The sequence below is a fragment of the Lottia gigantea genome (assembly GCF_000327385.1).
Source record: "Lottia gigantea unplaced genomic scaffold LOTGIsca_6, whole genome shotgun sequence".
Lineage (NCBI taxonomy): Eukaryota > Metazoa > Mollusca > Gastropoda > Lottiidae > Lottia > Lottia gigantea.
This window is the reverse complement of record NW_008710049.1, coordinates 1,542,036-1,565,746: the sequence shown is the minus strand read 5'-3', so window position 1 is coordinate 1,565,746 and position 23,711 is coordinate 1,542,036. Positions and strand designations below refer to the sequence as shown.

The window sequence follows — 23,711 nt, the reverse complement described above, 5'->3', positions numbered from 1 at the left end:
AAGTTACATGAAAATACGCAGATTATTCATTTAGAAATTTTTTTTTTAAGTAATTTCTTTCGGTCTTTTCCCAATAAACCGATGCAAAAGATATATGCACTATTGAGTTGCATGTAGTTACAAAGGCGAATAATTGTTTGCCTCCCAGGTGGCGAATATCCTCAGCCTACAAACAATGCTTCTTAATTAATCCTTCAAATCCAATTGAATGGCAATTGTGACTAATTAAATGTGAGCTCTAAAGAATTGGCTTAAATTAATAAACAAGACTTGGTTATCAAGTGAAGAAATGAAAGCATTAAAATACTAATGACGATCGAGACTATCTGTCATGTTTGATCACCTGATAGAGATTTGCGTATGGGTACACGAGTAAAAACTTGTATTTGCTCTGCTTATAAATATCTTATCAAGCAATCGATTTATTCATATTTATAGCTAACGTGTACCTTCAGGTGTTCAGGTTTATTCTGTTGTTTATATTGCAAAATGTCGGCAGAAAAGAAACCAAAACAAGTTCGAGTATGGATGGACGGTTGGTGAGTAAAGTTGTTGACTTGGATTAAATTAAAACATAGGATAATGACAGATAAGCCTATTATTACTATGCAACTAATGTCCAAAAACATTGCTACAAGAGTAAGTGCACAGAGACATTGAAATATTAGGACAGCTCTGTTTGGAAATAAGACATTGTAGGCCTTATCTATGTCCATTGACATGTAAAATATATTGACAATAATGACAATGTGACTAGAAAAGGAATGTCTTGCTGACAGGAAAATTCAGGGTATTCTTTCCATGGACATGATGCACTATTGTTATGAATAACCTTCAATTATGAAATCTAAGATATTTTGCGCGTCAAGTATTGTTTTTCAAGATTTAATGAGGGATGTAAAAGACATATAAAACTTGTTTGTAGTATATTGGTTAATGAGCGTGATAATTTGACTTTGATGTGTATCTATTTCTTTATATAAACTTTACCATATATCTTTTCAACTGAAACAGACACTGTCCAATGCAGAGGAAGAATTAAAAATAAACTAATATGTGTCATCAGTTTATAAAAAATTGAAACAGAAAAAGAAATCAAATTTTGTATTTTAATTTCTTGACACCAGTTGTATAAAAAAAATGTTACTATTGGAAATACACTAGATATTTCTCTTTATTAGTCAAGGTCTTCAAGGGACAGGGCACCTGTTTTTGACCAATCATACCATACTTTAAAAAACGAGAATTTTTTGGCTATCAGTAATAGTGTTCACAGCTCACCATCGAAATTTGAGCCTTTAAATCTATATAGATGTATGTTCCGAATTATTTTTTAATTCAAAAGTTAAAAAGATGAGTCGTCTTTTCTTGAGACACTGCCATATATAGACATAAGACATTATAGAAATAGGAAAAGAAATAACTAGTTGGAGATACTTTTGAAGGAATTATGTGATTTTTTGTACACTTCTAGTACTTCTGAAGACTATTTAAAAATATTCAAGTCTCAAATCAACCCCCAAAAATGACACGCTGTCCCTTTAAGGCAATAGTCTAATAACTGACCATTTGAGTCTCAGTTGACTGTAAATTATAGCACTGTATTAAAACTAGTTGTATATTTGATACAGCCTTTTAATATCAATACTGACTGGTAGTGACCTCAGATATCAATATATGTGCTCTTATAAACAACTTATTATTGAAGAAATAGTAACTGCTGTTTCCATTATATAAATCACTTTTCAATATGTTTTATTTTTATTATGTGTTTGTAGTATATTAACTATAAAGTTAAAATTGTATGCAATACATGACATTATTATGCAAAAGGTATTGAAACATTTCAGAGTGCTTTCTGTATGATTATTACTAATTGATTCACTAATGTATGACATGATTTGTTTTCATCACATGGTTGAATGTGAAATAAAAATTATTTACAAAAGTTAAATTCGTAGGCAATATAGTAAAACTATAGTGTGATATGAAGACTATGCTTCAGTTTAATTGTTATAAGCAGGCTTCAACTAATCTCGAGATATGTAATTTCAAGGGTCTTAGTGAAATGTTTAGGTTTTAAATTGCCAAACAAACTTCATGGGCTTAAGCTTATCGAACCCCTTCCTTTTCTAAAGTAAACATGAGGTGACAGTTGTTTTCATTATGGTAAATGTCAATACAGTGAAAGTTTTATCTTTTTATGGATAAAGGTCTAACGAGTTAATACCAGTAATAAGTAAAAATTGATAAGTTTTGGACTCTGTCTATTCTAGTTTTGAATGTAATGATATTATTACAAATGTAAAGTGAGCAGCCATCATTTGCTTTAGGGAACACAAATTGCCTAATTAATTATGTAGAGATGTATATGACAGCATTTTAGACTATTTACGTAATAATAATACATGACATTATATTATAATATTTAATTTTTGTATATTGATTTGATCGTATTGATTTATGACAGAGTTTAACTGATTAATGTAAATCTACACAGTTTATTATGTTTTTTTAATGTAGTTATGTTTAATCATCAGTGCTAATGGTAAAATATATTTATGTAATTTGAAACATTCTAAACTTTTTTTTGGTACTTTCCTTTTTGTTGTTTTCGTTGTGTATGTTAAGCAGCTATGACAAGTGTGGAGCCAGGCATGGTATGCTTACTCTTCTAGATACCTGATACCATTTTTCATGATGAAATACTTAGTCACTTTTGATTGATATACTTCCTCATATGAAAAATCATTAGCTGCTATGATTTTAGGGTTTTATTTTGCAGTCCATATCGTTAGTACTGAGTTTAATTATTGAGTCAACTTGAATATCAACTGCAAAAATAGTACTGATCAACTTTGTATTGTTAATTTGGTTTATAATATAAACACACTTTCCTTTGAGGAATTTCAAACACAAACAAACATTTTGGCTAAAACTGTCATCAACAAAAGCAAATTTGAAAATATGTGCCATTGCTTATTTCTTTATCAAATTAAAGTGATTCAAGACTATAGATACTATTTTGAGGCTAATATTCAAATAAATGTTATGATTTAAGTTACTGAGGAAAGTACTAAGACAGTCATAAGCTTATGTCCCAACAGAGAATGTTGATAAAACTATAAATTTCATGATAAGATATAGCAGTGTATTTGTTGACAATAGTAGTTGATATATGTGTGATATTACAAGGGTCGTTATGAATGATTTCAGAGTCTGTTGTAACCTGTTAATTAGATAACAACTCAATAATCTCCTATGATAATAACACATTGATTACAGTGATCTATTTCTCTGCTGACCTTCAATACAGGTCTCAGATAATACACTATTAATTAGGTCTACCTAGAAATATAGTAATATAATATAATTTATGTATGTGTTCTTAGCAGCCCCATGCCAGGAATGAATTGGTGCTGGGGTTCAGATTTTGTACTTTCTGACAATTTTGAGGTGTCAAAAACATTTTGTTCAAAGACACTGTAACTGAATCAATCTCTGCTGAAATGAAGAATGTTTTGCTGGTTCTTAATTCTCACTTGCTTTGGCCCAGCCCCCACGGACATACACAATAAAGATATAGATTTCTAGACTGCTATTTCAACCCCCTTGAATAATTCTGAACACCTACACCATGTTAGAACTTTTTCATCTTGGGATAAATGCTAGAAAATAAAAACTGACAACGTTTTCACAAAAAAGGAAAATTCAGAATTTGAATACTGCAAAAGTGTATATATGAGAAGAGATTATTTACATTTTTTGACAGTCTAATTTTGTGCAAGATTAGTTTAAGAAGGCAGAAATTCCTGAACCACAAGTGTTAGGTGAATAGTATTATCATTGTATTCTATTTTGATTGTTTCAGTTTTGATATGGTACATTTTGGTCATGCCAATGCCATTCGTCAGGTATGTACAGAGTTTACTAATATTTTCTAGCTTTAAGAAATTCAACTATATCTAATATTCAAACTCCAATTCGAGGGTTTCAATTAAAGAATTGACATCATTTGTTGTAAATTCCATTACATTTTTATGAATAAGTTTGTTAATATTTTTATGTCATATTCCAGGGTAAAGAGATGGGAGATTATTTAGCTGTTGGAGTTCATTCAGACAGTAAGTTATTGTTTTTGATTGACATTAATTATCATTGAGTATATGTCACCTGATTAAGATAATATATGATCTATCATAGAGAAATTTCAAGACACACACATATATCATTTCAACAATTCTTTTAACATGTATGGTATGCTATAATGAGGATTTGTGTCTTATCTAAAGAATATTTAGAATAAAGATTTTATGATGTTGGCAAATCCACATAAAAGTTTACTTTTTCTGCCCCTGGTCTTTTTAACTTCTGCTAAAGTTGATATTAGCTTTATGGATAAGTAGAATAACTCAAAAGATGTGCAGCAATGGAAATATGTAAATGTGTCATGTTCTTATTCTGTAGGTGAAGTATCAAAACATAAAGGACCTCCTGTTTATAATGAACAAGAACGTTATAGAATGGTCCGCGCTATTAAATGGGTTGATGAAGTGATAGAAGATGCCCCTTATGTTACCACGCTAGAAACAATGGATAAATATAACATTGACTTCTGTGTACATGGAGGTGAGTGGATTGATTTGTTTCTTACAACAGACTTCATGAGTCTTAATAACACTTTTGGGAACATTTACAATTATACTTCATAATGTTTTAAGGAGTAATCTAAGCTACACAGACTTCATGAGTTAACTCGATAGTGTTTTTGAGAACATTTCTAAATATTAATCAGAACATTGTATATTTTTAGAAGTTATTGGCAATTATTGTTTAGTCCAATTTGGTGATAAAACGTCAAACATAAACAATGGAATATTTTCTATTTCAATATGTGTTTATAAAATAGGTAAATTAAGTTAATGTATAATTGTAGATGATATCACAACAACAGCAGATGGTCAAGATACATATCATTTAGTCAAAGCTGCTAATAGATATAAGTAAGTAACAAATTGAGCAATCTCTATATTAAGGTCTTAATTTGATTAACAAGAAACAATTTTAAATAGAATATTTTAACATATGACAAATGGTCATTATGTGTATTCTGTTTTAGAAATCGTGTTTAAAGCATTAAACTGTGAAAAGTTACACTAAAGAGCAAATGTAAATTTGTATTATAGGGAATGTAAAAGAACACAAGGAGTTTCTACAACAGATCTTGTAGGAAGGTATGTAACTTGTGATTGTTACTTTATGTCTAATAGACCTAATTCATGCCTGGTTTTGAACATATCAAATGCATGGCTCTGAATGTGTCATTAACTAGCTTAATCAATTTTGATTGTAACGATGTTAAATTTGAGCTGATGTTTTTTTTGCATTGATCTCTCTGAAACATGAACAAACCAAGTCCAAGAGCAGATGCTCACTTGGGTGAACAAAAACTTCATGCGTTCAGAAGGTTTTATATTAGTTTATTTTTGATTTTCTATGACTATAACATCACCTTACATAGATTTGGCTAGGTGTCTGTAGTACAACTGACTTTACTTGTATGATCATTTGAATCTAAACTAGTTTCAGATTTAAAAGAAAAATTAAGCTATCAAGAGTTTTTAAATGATTTTTTTAAATTATCTTCTCTAGTTCAAAAGTTGTTCTAATTTTCCTTCCAGAATGTTGTTAGTAACTAAAACTCACCATCAGAAAGAAGGTGCCGAGCTAGATAAATCTCATATTGGTGCAATCGGAAAGGTAAGTTAACTCCCTTGTTAATTTACTCACAGACAATAACTGATATGATTAATGATAAAGCTTAAGAAACAGTTATAAAGGTTTATCATTTTCCTCTTTAATTTCTGAAAAAGTTATTGTTGTTTTAATATTTCGTATTTTAAGAAAGGAAGGGCACTGGCTATATTTGAGAAAAAGGGTAGTGTTGTAGATTGTATTGTATTATCCTACCTGTTAATCTTGAAATCTGTTTCAGCTAGACCTATGATATTTCTATAATATTTTCATTTTTTTTAGAATAACTTTTTGTTTCAGAATGATATTGAATCTCTAATGAAAACCATGTCTAACTTGTATCTTGTAATTATATCAGTTTCTTACCCATTGCGCAGCTGATAATCATACCCAAAACTTACCTTCAAATTCATCTCATATTTCCCAAACCTAAATTTTTAGCGTATTTGTAGAATTTTCGAATAATAGTTTAAAGGAAAATATCAACAATTTTTTAAGGAGATGATATGATTAAATTTTTGTTATAAATGTAAATATTTGTGAAAAAGACACTGTGAAATTGCAGCCTATAAGAGATTCCCAGCAAAATATCATATTCAACATAGGCTGAAAGTATTAGCAATGCGAAATTTTGGCTTAATTAGCTAAAAATCTAGATACAATATTTTTATTTTTTAGGAAACTGCGAAAAAAATCAAGACATTTTCTGAAGTAATTTTATAAACTCAGCTGTATATTTTATTTGTCTTTTACAACTGAATATTGTAGTGCAAACTTCAAGATACTCTCAGAAATTACAGAGCCTTTCTTTCTTTTCGTTAAATTCAAATGAGACATTCATCAACTGAATATATTCTAAATTCTAAAAATTTACCTCATTGTGATACAATATCACAGTGAGACATTTCCAAGCTCTAGCCAAAAACAGAGTCAAATCAACAGAAGATTTGGTTTTAATGTTTTTAAAAGCTTAATTGCTTTCAGGTTTAATTACAAAAAACTAAACTTCAACTTCAGACATCTTTAAAAAGAAGCTCCTGCAATTTCGAGAGGATTTCTCATTGATTAAAATCTAAATGTAGTGATATTTTAATGACTTTTTCTAATTTCACATGTACTAAATCCTATTTCTTCTTAAATTACATTGTTAGATATTTACAGTAAAAAGCCTGTTCTTTACCATCATGTGGAGATCTAGGGAATTACTTTTGATTATAAAACGTAGCACAAATTTAATTCTAACCTAAAGCACATTATCATTGTCATTTCACTATAATTTACATTTCACTATTATTTACATTTCACTATAATTTACATTTCACTATAATTTACATTTCACTATAATTTACATTTCACTATTATTTACATTTTACTATATTTTAATTTTCACAATTCTTTACATTTCACTATATTTTACCATTAACTTTACTTTACATTTCACTATATTTTACATTTCATTATACATTTTCAAAGTATTCAATTATTTATGAAATACAATTTTCAGTAGGACTAATGTTTTTCCAAGTGAAACTTTTAAATCTTGTAACCCCTTATTTCAAATATTCAGCATTATCACTGTCAATTTCACAATTATGAATGCAAAATATCTGCTTAAAAATCTGAAACTGTATACAGAGATTTACAGACTGCTAATAGACTGGTTTAAAACCTAGACAATTAACCATTGCCCAGATTTAACTCTCATCAATTGTAAGCTAGCATGAAAAAAATGTCACATGGAATTCCAATCATAAAAACAAATAAAGTCGTTGAATAATAATAATAATTGTTTAAGAGAGTCTTCCTGACTTCCTAACCCTGTAACCACCATTCACCAAGTACTAGATCATTTAATAAATTCATTCATCGCAATCTCATCTGCAATCATTAAATATTCTCCTTCTGAATTATCTTAGCTTCCTCTAAATATCACATAATCTAAATCATAAACTTCAACTGAGAGTCACGCTTAGATCTGATTTATAATTTGTATTTCTTCAATCAACACATAATCACAGTTGTTTTCATCAATTTGCCACCAGAACAATACTAATAAAGAAATTAAATGTTGTCAAATTAACCATAGTGAATCATTTAGGAAGAAAAGCTTTATGCATTTGTTTGTTATGTTTTTAAAGTATTTTATCAATTGCATGTTTAGATATAATTTACTTAGCTACTAGATAATTCTGTAAATTTGTTATTTTTATGTAATTCAAGATATTTCATGTACTAATATTGTTATTCTTTGTTTCAGGACAGTAGTTCTAAAAGTCCATGGACTGGGTGTTCCCAGTTTTTACCCACCTCTCGTAAAATTATTCAATTTTCAGAAGGAAAGGATCCAAAACCTGGAGATAAAATTGTGTATGTTGCTGGAGCTTTCGATTTATTTCATATCCTTTGAAAATTATTTCTTTCAAGGTTTTGTTTTTACTACTTACTATAGACATAATAACTGTCTTGGTTCTGTTCTAAAACAGATTTTGTTCAATTTAGAATGAAGATAATACTTACTAAAGAGGTTGGAGAGCTACTTGTTTGGCACTGGTGAATATGACAAACATAACATGTAAGGAGTCTCAGTTTTATTTGCTGTTTACCTAGATAACATAAATTTGATTGTTTTTTTCTGTTCTATGAAAAGTAGTTATGATTTTGATTCCTTAACTTTGAAAACATCTGGGTCATTTAGATTTTTTAGAAAAAGCTGCTAAAGAAGGTGATTTTGTCATTGTTGGTTTACATACTGATCCTGTAAGTATTATTTTTAATATTTTAGGATTCTAAACAAAGTTTATAGAATTAAATCACAGTTCAAATATTATTTGTTCTGTATATCAATTATCTATAATTGTCTATAATTATAGAAAGAAATATTTGATATGTTTTAGTCTTAATGTGATGCCAATTTCAAGACTTTCTGTTATTGTGAGAACATTGTAGATAGAGATTTGAAATATAGATTAAAGTTACTTTATATGATATACATTGTAGATTGTAAATAGATACAAGGGAAGTAACTATCCTATAATGAATCTACATGAACGTGTATTCAGTGTGTTAGCTTGTAGATATGTATCTGAAGTAGTGATAGGAGCACCCTACTCTGTTACACCTGATCTAATGGACCATTTTAAGGTATGAACATATGTTAATCTCAGCAATTTTGGCGTTTGGGTTAGCGATTGCTCCTTCTGTAGGTACAATCTTAATTCTCAGCTTATACCATTAAAATTCTATTCTTTAAAACATTGTTACATCAAAGATTGTTACATCAATAAGAACTCTGATTGTAGTAATATTACCCAGATTTCTAGCAGATATAAGAATGATTATGAACTATATGTGTTTCCCAATCTCTTTTTAAAAATGGCACTGTTTATCTCCAGTCTCTTGTTGTAATTATAGGTAGATGTTGTCTGTCATGGTGAAACACCTATTATGCCTGATGTAGATGGTTCAGACCCATATGCAGTAAGTTTTTACTTTGTTAATTCTTGTTACCCATATATGTATATATCACTTGTGCCTCTTATATGCCTTCCACCATTTGTAGTTTGTTTCTTCCCCTGATGAAGTCAAAACATTTTCGACGAAACGTTGGGTATTAAAGGATGGTATTTGATGTCAAGTCTTATTATCTTTTATTAGAAAGAGACATACATATTTATGTTTATTTTTTTCACTCAAACAGAGTTGTCACTACATTTTCAGTCATATATGATTGCAGCTATAAAATGTCATTTTGTATTGAAAATCAACTTCTTCTTGTGTTATTGTTAGTTATTCTTAAAGGACTTAAATTTATTAAAGCAACATTATGATATATATAACTTTATCTTGTAGGAACCTAAAAGACGTGGTAAATTTAAAACAGTAGATAGTGCTAATGAATTGACAACTCAAATGATTATTAACAGAATTATTTCAAATAGGTGGGTTATTTTTACTTTATTATTTATCTCAAGTAGTAAAATGATTTTGAACCGTTAAAATCTCAATGGGGTTTTTAAATATGGCAAGAATGGACCACCCTTCCATAAATATTCCCAGTGCATTTAAAAGCAGAAAATAGTAAAAGAGTTAAATGTATTGTCTTTTAGAAGCTATTTATAGACAGGATTCTTGAAACTTTTGTGTTGTACTTATAAACTTGGAATAATTTCTATATGCCTGTTATATTGTTATCATCCAGTAATTTCAACGAAAACCTCATTCTGTTTTCACAGGTTAGAATATGAAGCTAGAAATAAGAAAAAGGAGGCAAAGGAATTGAAAATCATGGAACATTTGAATAAATCAGAAGAAAAGTCAGTTTAAAAATTCCCTCAAGCTCATGTTTTAAAATGTAGATATTATTTATATATGTGTTGATTCTTCAACTTTTAAAGAAATCTTTTAACTATAATATTAATTACTTGTAAATATTATTAGGTATGTGAACTTTCCAAAAGAGATGTCAAGTTGACAAACTAAGTCACAGAATGGCATATTTTATGAAAGGTATTGGATACACAATCAAGCTTTAATATTATTTTCAAATTTGATTTTTGAGGTGCACTTTACAAATACTAGCATATTATCATCACAGTTATATGTTATCTTAGCACTGTTGGTCTCAGGTTTTTATTTTGTTCAAGAAAATAATTCTTACATCTTATCTTTTGTGTTACTTTATAACATTAAGAGTAAGAAATAGTTAATGTATTTATTATTTATGAAAACCTAACTTTGTAGTATTTTTGATAAGTGTTTGAAAAATTATGGCTGGATATTTTAGACAGAAGGATCTAAAACATTTCAATAATGAATATATTTATAATCAGGCTAATTAAATGTTTTCATTGAGTGCTCTAAGAGATATTATTATGTTAATTTTATAATTAATACTTGTCAAATTTTCAACAAATCTACCAACTGTTAGATAAATGAATAATCTCAATAAATTATCTACCTAGTTCATTACCATATATTCTAGTAATGAGGTTCATTATGCCACAAAGGTCCACTAGACCTCCTATATACTCGTATATGTACTTGTTTAATCTCATCCGGAACAGTCTATTTCAAAAGATCATTCATATACATCTAGGCAATAGGTTACTTTTAGATTTGACCAGGCAATGTTTCAACTACTACTAAATCTACCTTAAAAATGATATTGATATGTGTATATCATTAAAACCACAATTATATGTTTATGTATTGTCTATTTCTGTAGGGTTAGTAAACTTCAACTCTGTATTCATGATATACATGATTTGTTTTAAAATATAAAACAATAATTAATAATTATAATTATTTATATCAAATTTTTAAGATAATAAATTATTTCATGCTCTTTTTTTCTGGTCACTTCAGCGTTGTCATATATCGCTAATTTCACTTTCACTTTAATAGGGAAATGCACAGTTCATAGCAATGAAATATGATCTTTCAGTATTTGTATCTTGTTGTTATACAAGTTATTCTAAGGTTTTAGACTGTCTCATTTTATACTTGAGCTTTATGTACACAACCATATTACTTGTTGTTTTTGTTCTCCAATAACAATTCTATCCAATTGTCCAAATCACATTTAACATCTTGTATACTTGCTCATCTACTCATTCACAAATTTTTTCAAAAAAATGTTTTTTCTCAGTCGAGAATAGCTTTTGTAAAAGTTAGCAATCAAATCCTCTCTGAAATCCAAACAGCACCTTTACATCCAACTTTTATAACTTGTGTTAATGCTTGATAAAATGGGGCCTGAAACAGAATAAATTCTATATTACTGTATCTAGTAACTTGTAAGGAGGTTAATTCAGCCGTTAAAGAGACATCAAGGTTTGCAGCATCTAAATATGAAATTTGGTTCACAATCGACAAGAGCAGTATGCAGATTTTAATACAGAAGGCAAGAAAGCATTCAACAATATCACATCCTGTGCTGCAGAAAAAACCTAAAACTTGGACCAACCTTTTCAGCGTCATGTTCTAGACCAGTATCATGGTGATGTAATTCATCATCTCGAAATTTTTTAATGGTTTTCAATAGCTCGGCATGTTTCTCTGGATCATCTTCCACTAACTCACGAATCTGACTGAAATTAACAAAAGCTCAATTGAATTCAACAAAATATTTCCATTTTGAATTGTGTTATAAATACCTCAAACATACATTTGATTCCAATTTGACAAGAAATACAATTTTTTTAAGTTTTTTTAATACTGAGTTCTACTAATCACGAGAAATTCAGACTTGATTATATATACCTGTTATAATGGTCACCTATAACAGATTCTACAGCTACTGTACAAGCCATAGCTCCTTCTTTACCTAGTAATGCTGTACTGGCTCCTAAAATATAAAATACATAGTCAACCACAATGCAGGGCTGTTTATGCTCTACAAGTATATGGCATCATATGTTACTGAAACACCAAGGGTTATTGTTTTAGCTATATGGGTATGTACAGCCATATATTACTAAATCACCAAATAGTAGGCCTACAAGAAAACAGTTTTTGTAGATGTTCTCAAATATTCACACCTGAAATACCATAAGTATCAAATCTAAACCCATGTGATAATATGTCCAGCAATAAACAGAAGATATAAAGTAAATGGTATCAAGGTATATATTGAGGTAGTCCAATGTTAGCCAAGACCTACAGGTACCAAGCTTTTACCTAAAACGAAACCAGCAACATTCCAAATAGGTAAGAGTACAGTTGGCCTTGCTCTTTCCTTTACCATTAACTTTTCAAATGTTTCTAAATGTTCTTTTTCTTCTTCCCACATCTCCTGAAATAGTGAAAAATAAACAGTTTGTTACACAGAGTGAAAACCCTGCATGTATGAAAACTTAATTAAGTGAGTAATGGAAACCCATGTATTGGTATACTTGACAAGAATTCTATAAACTACAGACTTATCAATCACTTAAATGAGTAATTCTTGTCTTGATATGGGATCATTTAAGAATGAGGCAGCAATACTGCCAGTAGTGACTGGACTGTCTGGACATGAATCTACATGGAAATTGTGATTTTTCTTAAATCCATTAGAGGTTTTAAGCCATTTGAAAAAGCAATATTTCTCACAGATAGGCTACTTATTCCAAATGTTTACATATAGCCTAATCAAATAATAAATCTTCAATCTGAACTAACTTGAATGACTGGGCCAACAGATGTTTTCCCTAAAACTGCAAACTGTCCAGCATAAATTCGGTCTGCTCCAAGTTCTCCTGCATGATCAACTCGAATGATTCTGTCTAACATGGCTTTTGTTTTCTTTTCTTTGATAGGATTTCTTTTTACTCCAGTAGTGTAACATCTACATGCTATGCGGCAAAAACTTGTCTGTGCTCGTAATCTTAACATTCTGTCTTGCCTACCATAAGCTGAAAAAAAAAGTGCATATGTGGAAAGCCAAAATGACAATGCTGTGGTATGGGTTGAAAGCTGTTATTAAATCAAGACTAGGCCTACTTATTCATAACAACTGGTCATTGATTTTCAAATAAATATAAGTGTTAAAAAGATAGTAAAACTTTGCAGAACCCTATATAACCCCCTTCATGATCTACTGGTGCTACTCATAGATTTATCTATAAAAATAACTCCATGGTGCTACCCTACATTATACATTACAATCAACTACTCTCTGGCCACATCAAGTTCTAATTCACATTTTGGCTATCATTTTTGTATGAATTGAAATATTAATCTCCAAATATTGCTGAGAGTATTCATAGACCCAAAGGCATTCTAAGACAATTGGTATGCACTTGAAAATTATATTTTGAATATTTGTGACATGAGAGAAAAAATTCAGTTGAGAACTCAATGTGGCCAGAGAGTAGGAATTTTTCAATTTACAAAGACAACATACGTCATTGTAGCCAAATTTGTCCTTTCAAAATTAATTATGTATCCTTATTTCGCGACAAAAATCATGTACCTGTATTGAAAAAATCAAATCTTTTTAACAACAAGTATCTTTCTTGGATCGATTGACATAAAGTTATATAATGAAATTTTTATCTACTTTCACTTTTTTCTGTTATGCTATGGGCGCTGACATATTGACGTCCCGCACTGAATAATTTATGCAGAAAATATATCGAAAAAATTTGATTTGACTAAGTTAGAATCTGTGGTAAAAATCTTTGTCTAGAATTGGCTGTCATTTAGATATTTTTGATGAAAGAATTTTTTCGAATATAAATATCAAAGTACTATTTTTAATCAGATTTATTTTTAACCAATGGAATTCTAGTAATTTAAGACACGCCCACACAAATAAATCCCAGTCAAAACAAGAGAGAAGGCTGATAACACATGATACAACTGTCAAATGAATGGGAAAGAAACGTGACAAAAAGAAGGTATGGTGCTTGCAAGGATTGACAACGATTTTATTTTCATTTTAAAGAGAAATTGCTGAGAATCTAGGGTGAGTTTTCAATACTGTAATTCCTCATTGTTACAAAACGAATTTCCAATTCCACCACTGACTTGCTGGCAGTCAGCTGAGTGGAGTTATATTGAATGAAATTCTAGCTTATTAAACATCATTGATTCAGGTTCTCTACTTATTAAACTGACATTGTCTATGAGAGTTCCATTGATTTTTGTTAGTTTCAGGATAAGCCTGTAACAGGTAGTTGTATTAGGAGTCAGGCAGATGGCTAACTTAAAAAGTGCCAAATGAATCTTGATTCTAATCATATCTTGCAAGTCCTTGTGTTGCATATAAAAGCCAGATTATTGTACAGGCATTGAACAAAAGAAAGAGTTATTGGTCATGTCAGTAATTGATTTAAGGTTGTTAAGATATAATGGTAGATAGATAAAGTAGGGCCTAATTGGCACTGAAAGTGCTACTGAATTGAATTTTGTAAAGAAGATGCTTAAAGTTTTGTTATTCCGTTTGTTGAATGTTAATTGTACCTAATATTTGTCCTTTGTCTGTTAGAATTTCATTGATTTTTCATTACTAACCTATTATAAGATTTGATGGATGGAGAAATATGAATATTTGGTACAGGTTTTTACTGTCAAAAAACCAGAGTGGCACCATCAGATAACTGGCTGATTGTGCTTGTTGACACATATTGTAAACGATGTAACAGGATCATTGTTCTATTTATTTGTCTGTTTATTTGGAGTTGATTTTGATTAAATCAAACAATTTTGAAAGAAAATTTATGGAAGAAAAGTTAATGTACCAATATCTTTAATGCGTTTTAGTAATTGCATGGAATGGTATTATGTAAAAATGTCACCATGACATTGATTTCTGTTGTATATTGACATGTAATATTCTATTGTAATTGACACATTGTTAAGGAATGTTCTGATATTGACTTTTATCATGGTATTTCCTCAATGAACCCTGATAACTTAAAGGGATTGTCACTAAAGCAAAATATGCTTTAGCACGTAAGGCTCTTCAGTTCGTGATTAGTGATGTCATCAAACACTTAGTTTTAATGGAATTGCAGGAACCACAGGAGTCTGATTGAAAATTCGAATGTTGCAAGTCAATGCTATCAGTTTTCCTGATACAAATAAAAATAGAAAACCTCTTCGCAATCCGTTTAATAAAGTCGACATGGTCTATCTGACATCCACTAGTTCACAAATTTCTGTCCAATCTGAGATTTTAAACTAGCAGGTCTTTTATGGAAATGATAATGCCCAACTATTGTTAGCTAGAGAGATTTTTCTTTGTTTCAATGATTGGCTATTAATATCCTAATCCTTTTACCTATAGTAAGGCGTCGGTAATAGACTCTAGTATTTTTATCCTTCATACAATTTGAGCTCATTATTTTATCAATTTCCTCAATTTTCATACTAAATTGTATCTTTATATTGAAACCTTACATTGTCTTACAATCAGCTAACAACAGACAATAGCAGTGCCTGGCTGTGCAAAGTGGTATTTAAGTATCTTACAAATTGTCTTTATATAGTCAGCAGATGTGCCTGATATCTGAATTCTATTTCCATCAACCCAGCTAATCTACCAATCTGTGTGACCATTGTCTTGGTAATTGGTTTGCAGGATTATCCACCTTTTATTGAATTTCTCTATGTTGTTAAGTAGCTTTATTCCAAATGCTGTCACATCGTTTAATCCCAGATTTCAACAACAGATTTTCCTCTGGTGAATGTAACAAGGTTTTGTCCTGTTTTATTGATTTTTAAACCTCAGCTTGACAGTTGAAGATCTAAAAACTTTATATTCAGACACTTTGAAGGTTGTTAATAGCTTTTGTTTCAAAATCACATTTTGTTTCTGACATACAGAATTGGGTTGAAGGCTAACTTTGGATTTTTAAATATTTTTTTTAGTGATTGACAAGCTAAGTTTGAATTGTAAAAATGATAGAAATTTCTATTTCTGTTTGAATTAGTTTCTTACTGGTAAGGTTATTGACCATGCTGAATGTCTTGGTAGGTCATGAAGACCTAGAAGTTGTAAATGGGTATTGTCAAGGCACATTAGTAACAGCCCTTTTCTGCTTCAGTTGATGTTTATAGGATAATTGATGATTAAAATGATCTTTGAAAAGAGTTGATACTCATAATCATAATTTTTGGCTTTTTGAATTATTCCTGGTCATTGTTATGCAATTTTGAATGTACATGTACTCCTATAGAAGCTATAAATCTTTTACAGTCATTTGTCTATGTTTGCAAATTTTATTTATTAGCATATCACCTATTTCACAACCTGTCCTATAGAGAACCTGGATGTTCCTAATTATAAGGTTACAAAGCTCTCATCATTGGAATTGAGATTATTCTGATGCAACTACATATTTGAATTATTCTAGAAATTATTTTTAAAGCCCTTTTTTATATATATTTTGAAATAGTGATGTAAATGATTAGTATTCAGCTGATATGATATTGCAGGAGCATGTACAACTTTGAAGTAATGAATTTACATATATAATACATTACTAATGCTTCTTGAACTATTTTTATTTCTATTCCACTCCAGTATACCACAAATCAGAATGAAAATTCCTGGAAATTGAATCAATAAAATTCCCTGCAACTCAGAATCTATTTTAGGAACAATTCATAGAAAGAATATTATTTATAGAATTTTCACATTTACTAGCCAGACAGTTTCTTAATGAAATTTATAAAACATTTTTTTAGTTTCTCTTTACTGCTTTGAGGAATCATTAGGACAGGATTGAGACTTTCCAACAAGTCTGGTAGCTATTGTGCAGCTAATGCTAGACTCTTTTAAAAAATATTATAAAAGAAGGCTCGAAATCAAACATTTTTAGTAGTGAGTAAAGTTGATAAACCCACTGAATAGGAGAGAAAATAAGTAACTGTTTGAACATTAAGAGATGATGTTTGAATTGATCTTAAGGTTGTCTTGCGTGATTGATAATCTAGAAAAATGATTGATGTTTCAAACCGACTTTCCATTCATAATTGTTTTCAGATATTCAAAGTCACGCAATGGAATTCTCAAGTTGACCTAGTTATTCCAGGTTTCAATGTACTTTGTCTGAGAACTGAGGTCGGTTTAAGACAAATGACAAAAGTCTGGAGAAATTTTATGAATTGAATTGCATTTCTCTTGATTTTCATTGATTTTTACACTATACTCTACTCTAAACTGCAGTTTTTACTCCTAGTTTTAAAACCGTATCATTTGACTATTAAGCTGATATAAGACTTAAACGACATTTAGAAGTGGAGAGTGGAATTATCATACTTCTTTAATAGAGAATAACTACATATATGTGTTTATTATTTTATTAAAGAAGTGTGATTATTCCCTAATATTGTGTTTGCTGATGCTGTGTGACACACTAATGTGACAGGTCATGCAACACTTGTGTCTACTCTGCAACTGAGTATTAAAAATCAAGATTTTTTTTTCGGTTTTTTTATGACTTGGTGCAAATTTTGAGGAAATAATGAAAGCTGACAAAATCCATTAGTTAGTTATGTTATTATAATGAATTGATTATAGTATAGATGTTTAATAGAATGAATCTAATATCTCATTAGTCTAATTATGACAGTTAATTAGTGTCTGCATGTCTATTGAATTTATATTGATAACTACAGTCTAGATGGACTGCTTAATGTGTTATTGTGGGGAAGGGAGGAGAAATGGTGACGTGTTGGCCTGACCAACATTGGCATTGACCACTGCTGTAGTTGGAAAAAATGTTTCAACAGTTTTTTATGTTTTATTGAAAATATGGCACATGTAAAAGTTTCTAGGAGTGATTTCTTGAAGACATTATATAAACTTTGTCAAAATCAACCAAAAAACTAAATACTCTGAAAGAGCTGGCAAATTGGTGAAATATAAGAATTTGTTTTTGGGAACGAAAAGATTTTCTTCACAAGGCTTCCTAGAGGGTGACAAGATTAATCAACTAATGTGAGGAAAGTAGATTTAGATTAGGCATTATATGACTACAGATAATCCTACTTAAACAGTTAGGTCAATTGTCAAAACGTCACAATATAGAAGCAGATGGTAAAAGACCTGTAGATTATAGGTTATTGGTTTATTATTTGGTCAGTCTGACATTCCTTTCATATCACTATAATAACTATAACTAGTCTATATTAATATCAATATAACTTACTTACTTTTAACTTTAATTGGATCAGTTCTTTTAGTATAATGGTGCTATGTTTTAGCTTGCTTACTTTTAGCTCAAATTTATACGCTCACAAATATATTTTGGGTGTTTATTGTAATCACCCTGTTGGTCCGTTCACATTTGGCTCGTGCTCACTCTGGAGGCTATAATTCTTTACAGATTCTTTTGATTTTATTTTGTAGGTCAATGTCATTATATCCTCTATCAGGATGGTCTGATAATTTTTCACCAAAATGTTGTTTTCAGCTTAGTGTATTCACCCTGTTAGCCGTATAGTTCAACTTTTACTCACTCTTCAAGCAACAATTCTTTATGGATTCTTTTGATTTTTATATGCCCACACGTAGCATGGAAGCATATTGTCATCCGTCTGTCTGTTCACAATTGGCTCATGCTTGCTGTACAGGCTACTGACAATGATTTGTACTTGCAAGGCTATCTTTAGTATTAGGGTGTATTGAGACGAGTCTCAACGAAAGCACTGGCCTAGGTCACAGAGCAATAGATAAGCTTATTAATCATGTGAAAATTACTTTATCATTAATATTCTGACTCTGGTAGCTTATTGTTAACAAGTTAACTTTCTTTATGATAATGTTTTAATATGATTACTTGTTTCAGTTTCTGTTTTAATATTTTTATAACTAAAATATACAATATATGTGTTGATAAGAATTAATATTAGTTTTTGTTGATTAGACATCTAGAAATAAATTAAGAGAGCACAAATTATCCTTTTAGTGTGTAAAGTTTCACCTTATTTTTATGACAGCTTGTGAATTGAATAGCTTGATCATTAGGATATTGATAAATACCAGATATTACATAGTCGTGTACACTGTTACAAGGTATTTGTAAATGGTCAGTTTGTATTGTTGATACTAGATTACATTAAAATGTCAAGTATTTATTTGATAGGGAAACATCAAAGGGAGATAAATGTAGCATTTGATTTGGATAGGATGATGGTCTCCTATTGTCCTGGGATCTGTAAAGTTCAAGGAGATATCTGAAACAAATAGAAGGATTAATATAGTGTTCATTTAAAATCGTTCTTTGAAGTTTGAAATACCTTTATGTTAATCACAATGTAAGGGGTGTTATCTAATGTACTTCTTATTTGATCAGGCCTAAAAATTCGTCCAAATCCAGGAGAATCCAGATGGACTCTCGCAAATGCAATCTGCGAATCTCCGAATGCTTTATGAGTTTCCCTTTGTAAAGTTGTTCAATCTTAGATACGTGTTTTTGACACACCATACACTTTGACTCGAACGGGGTTTATGAGAGTCTTGACACGAATGAGATTCGGAGAATTGCGTAAATTTTTAGGCCTGTTGATTGATCTTGAAAATGTCTGAGAATGATAAGAAACTTTCCCTGGAAAAAGATTATCAAATTATTGTCCTTTATTATATAAAATGTCAATCAATTATATCAACAGCTATATCAACTTTGAAAGTGATTTTTTTAATACTTGACACTACTTAAACTATTTGAGGATTTTTTTTTTTGTATTTGAACTTTGTAAGGTCTTGTTCAAGGTCTTGTATCTTACTAGTTCATGATTTACTTTGAAGATTATTATGTCCAGTTGTCCAGAGTTTATTTTTTTACAAAATGTACAATTTCTAGTGTTTTTTGTTATTAAAGCGGATTTAAAGTAGGGTCGTATGGAGGTGAAATTTGTATATCAGATTTGCCAATGTTTACATGGTTCAAACAAACCATCAAAACTTAATTCAATTTGTGGACTTTCTGTAACATGGGTAAATGGACATTATTCGTCTGAATATTTGCTTACCTAATTGATAGATCTGAATTACAAATATCCATAGCACTTTTCAGAAAAGAGATAAGATAACGTCCACATCCAGTAGATGATTTTTGATTTAAATATATATATCATGTAATAAATATATTAGAGCTAGACATCTTTGTTTTCTCGAAGGATATAACTTACAACAGCCCTGCATCATTGGTTCCAGTGGTAACATAGTGAATTTGGTCCGAAATTATGATCAACTAAAAAGCTAATGGAGTTTGAATCACTTTAAGGACTGTCTGAGTAGATAAATGTAGAAATTCTCATGAAAACTGACAAATTCTATGAATTTACGGTATATATTGATGATGGCAGGGGATAAATTACCACTGAGTTTCACAACCAACCCAACCTTTTGAGTGTGAGTCTGTTTCACCTGACAGTAAACTAGGTATTTAGGAAGATGCCTTTTTGGAAGCTTGTAAAAAAAACTAGAGAGTAAGATTTCTGATTTCATGGAATGCACTTAATATCATTAACTTAAAACTCTTACATAACAAATTTGCAGATATTTAGAGAATTATTTTATGGTCAACACGTGTTTCAGGTAAAATATTAAAGGTAAGCTAATTAACAACATTTCTTAATTAAGTTTCTCTTAATTAGATTAATTTAATCTTTACTTCCTCTTCAGATAGAGTACAAAATAATTAAAGATTCATTCTAATAGAAGACTTAAAGGGATGATCATCTTAATCTTAAAGTTTTTCTTGGAACTAGACTTTATAAAAGACGTTTTGAAAAAAGATAGTGAAAATCTAATTTGAAATATATTTGAAGGGATCATGCTATTTTGTGCAGTTCTAGTAGTTTAAAAGAGTATTTGCATATATACAAGACCCAAATCAATCCCTGAAAATGGCGAATTATGGCCTTTAAACTCAAGAAATAGAGATAGAAAGAGATTTATGTTACAGTCTGTTTGATATTTAATGTATATATATATATATATATATATATAGTATAAATGTGATATTTTAAAACAGAGTGTTTTATAACACTATTATGAAAGAATGACACTGAATTATTGCTGTACTTGTGTGAACTTTTACCTTTCATTGTTTAAAGATTCAGTCATACCAAGATGGGATATAGCTGTTTGGTTCAAGATTTAGCTTCACTTCACCTACTAATATAAATAAGGGTGCCCCCAGAAACATGCATCATCCATTGATTGGCATTCATTCATTCATTCTACCTACTATATTATAAACAAGTTTGGTACATTCATTGATACATTTGTGGATTGCCTTTTATTCATTCATTCATTTCAGTAACCAAAATAGGTTTTGTGATATTCCTCCCTCACCCTTTCCCAAGACAAATCAAAACCAGTATTGAGTGAGATGCTGCCATTTATTCGAAATCACAAATAAATAATAGAAAATTACAACATACAAACAACAATCAATAAACAATAAGCAATAAGGATTTCTAGAAAATACCATAAACAAGTTGGGCTTAATGAACCTTTTATGCACCAAAAATACAAATATGTCACAAATACAAAGAATAAAAATCAAAAAGGTGGAGAAGGAGGAGGTAGGTCGTCAACCACAAATTTTATTATATTAAGAGAGTTCTCATTGGCGGGTTGAAGTTCAATGATGAAAGAATATTTATTATTATTTCACTGGCTTGACTTCCAACAGTTTTCTACTAAATATTTCAGATTTTAAATAGTTATATTGTAAATCAACCAGATTTACACTCAATAAACTTGCATTTCCTTTGAATAATTTTTGATGTATGATGCATATGACTATAGATTCCTTACTGAGCAATATTATTCTCATATCTTTTTCCATATATTTTGATTTATTTTTTTTTTGCTCTTTTGAAGTAGTTATTTTCAATTGATATTAAATATCTTTCACTTATTAAGAAATTCTTTTTTAAATGAATATTATTTATTTATTCTGTTTGATTAACTGCTGTTGATTTGTACCTGATACATATGATTCATATAGTAATTATTGACTTTAAATCAATAGATATCAGAAGCCGTACCTATCAAATTTATAGATCCTTAAATTTCTACGAAAAAGTGCACTAAAGGCATCTCACATGAGATGACTCAATTCCTTGTATAGCGACTTCATAAGAGCATGTCACATAGGCCTACTACATATTATATTGCACAAGGATGTTTCTACCAAATACTATGTAATTCACTTCATTTGATACTCATGTTTGATACATGAATTAAGTCACATCATATATCACATCTTGAAAAGGTTCCTCAAATAACATTACTCCACTCCTTTTATAAATTCTGTCACAATAGCGTCTCAGATTCTAAATATAAAGTTTTAGGATGTCTTAAAGGCTTACCATTTAATTCTGTATTTTATGAATACGGTCATAAGAGCATTTGACTATATTTGAGCACTCAAGGCTCGCCAAATAATTAAGTTGTCATTAGAGTATCACATCATATATATTAGCACTAAAGGCTCACTAAACATCGAAATCTATCTCCTTTTATGAATTTAGTCAACAGAGCATGTCACATCATAAAAATCTGACATTAGGATAGGTGGTAAGTGACATTTTTTTCCGGTAGTTTGTAACTTTCTATGAATGATATTTTTATTATTACATCATACTGTGTAGGTTGAATAGCCTAGTCTCCTATAGTAAATATCTAGTTTAACCTTCTTGTGAAATACCTGTCATAATTTACATTAGACTTTTACACTGTAGGGTTTTATATAATCACCTCTACTTGCAATTTAGGGATGGAAGTTGCGATTTTGCATAATTGTGATGGAATAGACATTTAGTTTATGCTTGAACTAAAGTAACATGTGCTTGTGTATTCACTTATTTCTGTGGTGTTCCAATGAAATTTTATTTGATGATAAAATTTTGTTAATTAATCTTTGAACATATTCCAAACATTGTAACTCTTCATTTTAATAAAGATACAAATTTAAAGGCAATAATCAAATGTTTTGTACTTCAAAGGTAATTAAGAATTTAAAGAGTGTGCTACTACTCTGAAATTTTATCTTGATTTATTCTGGAAGAATTTCACAGAAAAATTGGTTTAATATTGGATGACAGTTGCTGGAACTATCATAGATAGATGGAAGTGTCCCGATAGAAACACTAGCCTTGGAGTTTGATAGTATAAAAGTTTGATAACTATAGTATATTGGTATATCACGTAGACTGAACAAATAAAGGAGAGTCATATTTTAAAACCTGGGATAAGAAAGTAGTGTTGAGACAGGTAAGCACATTTTAGGATGAAATATTAAATATATATTTCAAAAGATTCCTTGATTGATTAATCATTTACAACACATTCATTCATTTAATTCTTCCCTCTAGTTAAGATTAATTCATTGTTTTAACCCTGTGATTCTAAATGTTAAAATCACAATAGCTCCTTTAATTTTCAACACATTCAAGTACAATGTCAGCATAAGATATGGGCATATTTGGACTTGATTCCAAATTTTTTA

General features: G+C 29.9%; 2 protein-coding genes across 2 annotated transcripts; one reads left to right on the top strand and one right to left on the bottom strand.

The window, feature by feature from the left end:
* Window positions 1-489: 489 nt before the first annotated feature.
* On the top strand, window positions 490-10,077 carry LOTGIDRAFT_177471 (hypothetical protein; the record flags this gene model as incomplete). Its single annotated transcript, XM_009063832.1, has 15 exons — window positions 490-539; window positions 3,872-3,914; window positions 4,079-4,124; window positions 4,468-4,629; window positions 4,937-5,003; window positions 5,187-5,234; window positions 5,682-5,719; window positions 6,484-6,485; window positions 8,012-8,121; window positions 8,277-8,278; window positions 8,450-8,511; window positions 8,752-8,895; window positions 9,166-9,231; window positions 9,604-9,692; window positions 9,987-10,077. 15 exons carry the CDS (start codon window positions 490-492, stop codon window positions 10,075-10,077), a joined length of 1,020 nt encoding a protein of 339 aa, XP_009062080.1.
* A 1,353-nt stretch (window positions 10,078-11,430) lies between these two features.
* On the bottom strand, window positions 11,431-13,026 carry LOTGIDRAFT_154620 (hypothetical protein; the record flags this gene model as incomplete). The annotated part of the gene is made up of 5 exons (XM_009063831.1): window positions 11,431-11,508; window positions 11,720-11,843; window positions 12,016-12,100; window positions 12,433-12,547; window positions 12,916-13,026. 5 exons carry the CDS (start codon window positions 13,024-13,026, stop codon window positions 11,431-11,433), a joined length of 513 nt encoding a protein of 170 aa, XP_009062079.1.
* Window positions 13,027-23,711: the final 10,685 nt, after the last annotated feature.